Here is a 9,056-nt window from a genome sequence, read left to right as displayed (position 1 = left end):
AAAACTCTTCCTTTCAACACGTCGCAGAGTTCCGATGAAATAAAAATTGATTTAGTTAAATTTACACGGAATTTACTTTCTCATTATTAAATGTAGGAAATCCACGGTTCTGTGAATAAAACTTGCGCATACGTTAATTTTTTATCTTACATCACCTCGTAAAATTTATGCACCCTGTTTATCGAGTGAGAGAAATACCGTAATGTGTATAGAATCGTTTGTCAGAATATTTTTATACCTTTATCCCAATGTTCTGCAAACTATTTAGCCAGAAAAAATAACTGAAATGTAAATCTTGAGATAGAATGAGTTCACTGAACAAACCGACAAAAAGAATTTGAAATTTAGAAATAGCTTTACATTCAATCCCGAGAATCGATTGAATTCTTAATCAACGTATTTGGCATTATTTTAAATTGTTGGAATCGCATAGAATCTCACGCAATAAATTATAACTATTTTGAATTAGTGACAGAACTGGATCTCAAGTATAAGTACCGCTTCCGTTTTTGATAAAAGAACGGAAACATAATGTATTGGCAATGCAAAGTTTTGATTAAAAACTCTAAATCTTTTCATAATGAATGGGATTTTTCAGGCAATATTTGTATCCATGTTTAACGTTTACATACGTCATAATCTATTGATTACGAGATATCAAAATCATTGCAGATCTATAAAATATATCTGCACATCCCGGTATTCACAGTCCATGCAATTAATATCGTAAAGAAATAATGAAACATGATTTCTTATGAACCACAGAACTATTTTGAAAATTCTTGACAAAATCTAGAGCCTTCAGATCACTCAATAGTTGGCATGAAGAATAAAGAATATCGAGATCTTGGAATTTCAAGCGGATTAATCGAAAAATTGAGAAGAATTGCAACCGTTTTCAAGAAGATTCCAAAACCAAACTCTATTAATTTACGGTTTTGAATTAAAAAAAACTACTTGAAAATGCTCAAAACGCACTTGAGATAAAAATTGAATAGTACTTGCAATATCATTAAATCGCATGCGTGAAATTATTTAAAGTCGATGAAAAATGTGGGAAATTTAAGATCAATATGATGCTGATTGAAATCATTCTCGACAATGGAGTAAAATTTCATAAAATTATTCCAAATCATTTTTAGTCACAATATGTCAAGAATTTTTCACAAGAATGAAAAACAAGAGTAGAATTTTTTCTGAAAGAGTTCAATTTCCTAAAGGTTAATATATTTTTTTGCTTGCTAAAAAAAATTTTTCCGTCACATGGTAGTTATTAAATATGTACGAACTTATTTCATTCAATTGTTTAAAAAAAAAATTTTAAACATGTAAGATAATGGATAAAAAAAATGTTAAATGCGGATTGAAATTTAAAAATCTAGCCACGAGCTCGAATCGGTAAACAAGTTTTACAGATTGTCTCAAAATTTCAAGTCGATCGGATAAAAATTGACCGAGTAATCTGCTCCGTCGTATTGAAAGCGCGGTTATTCGCTGCTTATATGCGCCATGCCACCAATGAAAAAATTCTAGAATGTTCTTGAAACTGTATAAATAATAAAGCCGACAAACTCAAATTGCTCCAAGTGTTTTCATTTTCTTGAAAAAAAAAAAAAACTTCTAATAATAGGTATGATTTTAGACCGTTCAAACTGTACCCCCCCCCCCCTCCCTCCCTCCCTCCCTTAACCCCAAAACAGTAATTAAACTTTGGGGATTAATGCATTGCCTCGGCAAAATATGGCCGAGTATTTTTATTTACGTTTTTGAATTCATCTTGAAACCCGCTATAAGCCGGTCATAGTCAAAATACGTGTTTCTATTTAAAATCACGAAGTACTAAGAAAATGCCGAAAGTAGCGCAACTCAAAAATGAACCCTCTTGAAACTCTCCAGGTCTTGTATTAAAAATTTTTCTCGTATCTCTTCTAGTTTTCGAGATATTCCCCGGGTACGATTGAAAAAGACCACCCTGTATATAATACTCGTACATTTGGAATTCATGCAGTGTATGGCAAGGTAAAAAAAACAATTTTGTCATTTCGGACGTCAGCTCGTCTCCAAGAGAGTGTAACATACCAGCCTGAGTAAAGCTGATGCTTATTTCCGAACGACAACTTGAAATGCCATCATGTTTCTGTTAGTTTCTCCGACTGTTTTTTGGTGTAGTCTTTGACCGCGTAAGTACCAGTCGTTTATAATAATTAGCGATGCGCCATCCAAAATAAACTGGCAGCAGTTTGTGCTTCGTGGATGGTACGTGCAGAGGAAACTGTGCAGAGTATCGTTCCGAAGACGTCGAGCGACTCTCTAAAAGACAGTTGTCACAAGTCCCCAACGTTGACTACATTTCGGAGCAAATGGCGCTCATTAAAACCTCATTATCCTCAATCTATCACACCACCTCTAGAATCTAAGGGTAATTTATACACCCTCCTAAAACAAAAGAGATTAGCCTCACGAAATACCAGATTTCAAACATTCGTTCCACCCTAACGACTATGTCAAAGTCATTCTTGGCACGATCTGTCCATATTCATGACCATACAAGTTCAAAACGTACTGAAGTTAATTGAATTTGCTTATATTTTTCCCAATTTCTCATCCATATAATGGCACAATCGATACTTCACATCAGTTCGAAGCGAGAAGAGTGGAAAAATTAAACAATCAAACTTGAACTGTAAAATTTAATCAAGAAAAATAAGGGCGTAGGGCCTGAATAATATTTGTGTTTCAGTAGTTTCTTGGCTCTTTCAAAATCGATCGTGTCAAGTCAAGTTATTTCATTACCATTTGTGATCAAACTAATCCAGATAGTTGCCTCCTGGGTTCAGGGCTGGGCAAGAAGGTGATTTCAGAAACGGAGCTGATATCTCAGAGTTGTTTATAATTGTCAAAATTGTGTCAAAATTGTGTCAAAAAAACAATTCATTGAGAATCTTGACGTCCGCAGGCAGATGCCAACCAAAGTTTTACTTCGCATACATTAAATGCGCAAATCCAGCGTTCACTCATTCAATTTTCTCACTACTCATATGCTGAGAGGCTTGTCCTCGTTTCTTAACACTGATCCGTAGCCCGTATTATTAAAATTATGAACAATACTTTATATGGAATAAAACGTACGTGAGAATTTTAGGGTCGCTCTATCGAAGTTGTATCTTTTCATAGACTTGACTCAGACGTATTCTATTAGACACAACGAAAGTTGAAGTTATACATATATTGCAATTGAAAGCAAATTGATCACGTACTATTTTCTTTATACTGCACGTAGGAATCGAACGTAAAACTAGTTACCTACTAGTGTATTCCATTGGTAAACGTATAATACAGAATGCATCACACCATTCAAAGATATCGTCACTAACCATGGAAAAATGGTCTTTGACTCGGTCTTTGACCAACAACCACTTCTTGTCATTTGAGATTAAAACGTTCTACTGTTTACATGATTCCTCAAATCTTCAGAATTCCAAGCCTGAAATGGCCACAGCAATTTCTTTTAATAGAATTATGTCTAAGAGCTTCATCCCATTTTTGACTCGTGATTCGAAGCAATTGAAACCACCAGCTATTACGCAATCAGAGAATACCAGAGCCTGGCTCTTTATATAATCTATGGTCTAAAGACCTAGCTGTCAGAATTTTAAACGTAACGAAGCTTGAATCCTTCCATGACGTAAAAGGTCGTTCATAGAGCTCATAGATGAACAAGCGTCTTAGAAATCGCACTACCGCTGATGTTAATGAAAAGTTTTTCTTCTGTTTTTCAGAGCCGCACTAGGACGCGTTTGCATGAAGCTGGTCGTCGTCATGGGAGTGACCTGGGTTGTAGACCTTATTTCGTGGATCGCCGGAGGTCCCCAGTATCTATGGTACTTCCCAGACATGGTCAACGCACTCCAGGGAGTCTTCATATTCGCAGTTGTTGGCTGTCAACCTCAAGTTTGGACCGCTTTGAAAAGACTGTGCAACAGAAATCCACGTACAAATGCCGGAAGACAAGGAAACGCAGTGAGCACAACGAGCAACGGAATGCCAAGCATGGGTGACAGCGTCACACAGAATCAGAGCACGAAATCTGTGCCGTTAGAAACTATCTGCTAGAGGCCTGAAAAGGATGATGTAGACATACTACGATGAAATTTGAAAAGTTCCTTTTACTCCCAAACGACGGAGTACCAGAGAATATCATCGATGACGACCATTTTTTAGTGGACAAACAGCGGAATCGGAACCACGAAAGGGGAATGAACTGTGAACTGTATCTGTCTTGACAAGTCTTAAGGAAGCTAAAATTACCACATGGTTATTTATAATCCCAATCAACATATTCTAAACAGAAGATGAAGAGAGTACTTTGACCTCTATTATGTTACAATATCACATACCATCGAGGTAAATCTGTGACCAATCCTCGATCATAGTTTGGGATCAAATACTTGTAAATACTTTGTGCGATGCGTAATATTACATTTTCAATGCTTTTTTACTCTCGGAGAATATCCTAGCACAATTCTTGATGACCAACTGACTTTCGTTGTGCAATCGAAATGTTGGTACGCGTTTGTTTGCAGCAGACGTCAGCTATAATCGAGATTACGAAATAATTGATATCGCGGCGGTCGACAATTATTATATTGACATTCTTGTTTCTTTTACGTGTCCCGGCTCGTTTTCAACTAACGTTCGTTAATGAGCTGTCAAGGATTTTTCAATCGATTTGATTTTAACGAGGAACAGAAAAAGAATTAACCTCGTGAGTTAATTCAGGACTGCAACATGGGAAAGAGAATTAAAATATGGCGGCGTTCTTCCATGCATCGAAAATGCGGTTCATATCAAATGATGCAACCATCGGGGCCGTTAAAAGTTGTTACAAACTTAATATTAAAGTGTAATACGATGTGTTGGGATTACGCTATTGCACAAAATTTCTACCCCGTTTCAAAACATTCGGGTATCCCAAATCTGAGAACAAAGTTAAACTCTTCGCGCATTCAAGGAGGAAACGACGGTTATAAGAACAAGCGTAATCATACGTAACTATTATTAAATACTGACAATATGAACGAGGAAATCAATGCCTTTTGAAATGCCTTTATATAACACGTCAGTGTTCACCGAAACGAATTGTATTCAAAAAATTTCAAGCCTGAAACCAATGCGTCTAAGATATTGCGTCCAGTTAGAATTTTCAGGTTTAACAGATATGAAAATTTCGAAGTTCAAGTTTGAAAAATAAAAAAATGTCACCACAACTGACGTGTACGTACAACGCGTTATTGCAGCTAAATTGACGTTGCGAAAAAATTAAGAATAAACCAAATGAGAGTTCAAAGAATAACGGAAAAACCATGATAGGAGATTCGTTTTTTGGCGCGATTGCATTTTCACATGTACCTACCCAACATGCACGTAAATTTCGTCCAATGAATTCTCAATTTTGAGCCAAACTAAAGTTAGAAGTCCCTCAACAATAGCCATTTCGATTTTGCGCCAGGTACAAAATATTTTGCAAACATTTTTTTTTTTTCTCAGGGTTATTTTACGCCAAATAATTTTATCTTTTTAGTGTTACACATAATTAATCCATTAACAGTTTGAAAAATACCTCAAATTTTTTGAGAATTCAAGCAACGAAATCCGCTTGTATGCTCATGTATACATGTGTTGGCGAAAAAGAGTAAAAGAGATCGCCTTACGGTGATTAACTCTCAAGATGACGTGTTCAACTGCCAATACTTTTATCCCAGTAAACGTTTGACAGTTTCAACCGTGTATTTATTACTATGTATATAGTATACCACAGACGTAAGGTTACATGTAGATATTAGCGTCTTGTTCTATATTGAAGTAAATTTATAACGCTCATAAATTATATATCATGGTATTTACTCATTTGCTAACAATTAGGATAAATGAAATGCATTCATGCGTGAAAAATAGGTATCACAAGTGGCTGTTTCTACGATTTTCATTTTATGTATCCAGTTTTGAAAGCTCGTGCTTCCGAAGTAAAAAAATGTACCGATGAGAGATGTATAATGATAATTTGAAGATACTGGGATTTGAGAAGAGAATCTCACATTATTTCACAAAGAGAGCACCGATGTTTGCGCATCGAATATGACTGAAGTATTTTAATAGTCTTACAGTTTAATTCCTCTCAATAGTTTGTGTTTAATGTGTGAGAAAATTTTTAGATGAGTGTAAATCCCATAGATTTCTGGCTTTCGTAGTCAGTTTTTTATGTCGAAGACGGTTTTAAGCGTGAAGTGATTAATGAAGATCCTTTTGCACTAATATCAACACAAATATAGAAGAACTGATCACGAATGCTGACCTAAGAATTAAGGAAAGAGAACTTTTCGCAATTTAATTACTCCAGATGATTTTGAAGCGCACCTACTAAAAAGATTTTGTTGCATTTCAGATGCGTAAAATTAAAATCAGCAATTTTCGTACTTTTAATAAATGAAAAACTAAGTGTAGTTACTTGTAATAACTAGGCTTTAAGAAGTCTGCACTTTTTTTTTCTTCTTAGAGTTCTGTATAATACATAAAAATAGTATCAATTTTTACAGCCCGACTCATGATACTTAATACAGCCCCTCGACACTAGAAAGCCAACTCTCACGAAGGCTACTTTACATCATTTAGTAACGAAAGTATGTGTATAAAATTTAGTGAAATCATCATTGTTTCTTCAGGTGTGCACCTTAAGACTGAGGAGATGGCATCATGGCGTAGAATGTTATGCCGTTAGTATATCATCATGTTGTAGTTTCTTATTACACATCGAGTGATGATTCGACAGTAGCTGCAACGCGAGCTGACGCACCTGCGATTTCAAAGTCCCTCGAAAAATACTTGATACATATAATGATCGTCCCGTGACAGAATCCATACGCTCACATGCTATAACAAACCTCGCTAATTTAGTCCAGTCAAAATAGGTCTGAATTCAAAATATTCGGCTTGTAGCTGTATTTTGGTTTTCGAGGAGTTTTCGACCCTCAGGAACTCAAATCTGAAGTCATATTTGAGCTGCATAGCCGCGGTTTCGAGAAAACATCAAAATTTTACGTTTTTTGCATTTTCTTCAAAAACTGCTGTCGATAGAAAAAAATGACTTGAGCATCGTGTAGAGCGGAAAATTCTACATCGAATTATGTTCTCATATGTCAGAAACGGCGTCGGATTAACAGATTAAGAAAATAGGAATTCTACTTATCGACGGCATCTAGGGAATTTTTGTGAAATAATTTCTTTTTTCTTATAATTTGTTAATCCGACTCAGTTTCGGACATGTGAAGACTTAATTCGATGTAGAATTTTCCGCTCTACGTGATGTTCAAGTAATTCATCATCTATCGACGGCAGTTTTTGAGGAAAACGTCAAATGACGTCAAATCGAAACGCCGGCTATAAAGTTCAAAAATGACTTCAGATTTGAGTTGATGGAGATCGAAAACCCCTATAAACCAAAATGCAGACCTATTTTGACTGGACTAATACTAATAGAAAATTATTATTGGCCAAAGTTATCGTCGGGATTCCCGATTTGTTCCCGTTTAGGTAGAAACGGGTGCTTCCGGCCGCGTTAATCGTGCATGCTATGGCTCTATGTGTACCTCGGGAATTGCCTGCAATTATATTCATGTTAGATACGAATGTAGACACTTGCAGGGGTTGCACGTGTAATAACTAATTCTAAGTTGATTGTATTCGATGTTATGCCGTGTGTGCAGGTCCGTTATTGTTGAAATTTTTATCTGCAAATTACTTTAAGTAAAACTTCCGCCAAATATGCGTTGCGAAAGACGGTGAATTATGATATTTTGATTTCTCTATCTTTCCCGCCAACAGTTTGCATTGTTGTTTCTTTTTCAAAGATATGAATATTTGTAGTAAAAAATTTCAACAGACAGTCTATGTATGTGTGTGTGTGTTTGCGTGCGTGTGTGTAACGATATTGTATCATTTCAGTAATGTGTTGTATTAGATCATTGCACCGTTCTTGTAAATAACATTATTTCTATGCATATACATTTACCAGCATGTCGTATTGCAGTGTAACACTTTTATAATAGTAAATATATATTTACACGTATTAACAATTATAGTTTAGTACCTAGGTATTATGAATAGTTATGTGATTCTCCTGGCAGATTAATATTAGCTTTAACATTGTAAATACATCTTGTCAAAGAGGCTAGCTATAATTTATCGACTTTCATTTTCAAAACGTGAACCAACGAACAAACTTATTTACCAGAACTTGCCAGGAGTTTATAAAAAATTCTTGTAATTTGTTAGTTTATCTATAACTATTATGTTATGTAGGGGTAAGACTACTATTTATCGGTTCATCCACTCAACTGGATATGTTTCAGGAACTTTATAGTGCCGTTTTACAGCATTTTTTCGATGGCACAATTTTTCTATTATAGAAAGCGATTCACTAGTCTTTTCGATTATGTCAGTATCTTTGGAAATTATTCAGTTGAGTTCGATGATTGACGCATCACGTATAAAAGTGCATACAAATTTTTACTTTTCACAATCTTCCAAGAAAATCTTATCATTACTTACCTGTAGGTACTTATCATCCGACAGAATGTGTCTAAGCAATTACAAACAACAAAATCTTGTAATTATAAGGTGGATTCTCAAAAAACCGATGTTTTCGGATCATGCTTCAAAACTCTAGTTAAAGTCTGACAAATACGACGATATCGATGAGTTTAATAAAAACGACATAGTAATCAAAAAATATCCTCTGTCTGGTGTTACAACCTCTGAAAATTTTATACAATTTGCCAATTAGCCATCCTAATGCTATCAAAGAGAATTCAAAGTTTAGGATAAAAATCGACTTTTATCTTAATTAAACAAGGGAAAGTCATGCATTACCGTCCGGCTTAGAGCCACAAATCAGTACCGATCAAAATTATGTAATTCTTGCTTTCGCCATTCGTGTTGGTCGGTACCGATATATGGATTGCATTGGTATTTTATGCCGCCGGATTGGATCCCAATAAAAT

The 9,056-nt window shown here is 35.4% G+C and overlaps 1 protein-coding gene across 1 annotated transcript in view; it reads left to right on the top strand.

Moving 5' to 3' along the window:
• LOC124410232 (probable G-protein coupled receptor Mth-like 1) overlaps positions 1 to 4,115 on the top strand; it is a 103,561-nt gene extending 99,446 nt beyond the window's left edge. The window contains exon 6 of the mRNA XM_046888445.1: positions 3,780 to 4,115. Coding sequence (XP_046744401.1) covers positions 3,780 to 4,113 — 334 coding nt within the window. The 3' untranslated portion in view covers positions 4,114 to 4,115. The remainder of the gene's footprint in view (positions 1 to 3,779) is intronic.
• Positions 4,116 to 9,056: the final 4,941 nt, after the last annotated feature.

The sequence above is a fragment of the Diprion similis genome, chromosome 9, assembly GCF_021155765.1.
Source record: "Diprion similis isolate iyDipSimi1 chromosome 9, iyDipSimi1.1, whole genome shotgun sequence".
In the NCBI taxonomy this organism is placed as follows: domain Eukaryota; kingdom Metazoa; phylum Arthropoda; class Insecta; order Hymenoptera; family Diprionidae; genus Diprion; species Diprion similis.
The sequence above is the reverse complement of the archived record's forward strand: the minus strand, read 5'-3'. Positions and strand labels throughout refer to the sequence as shown.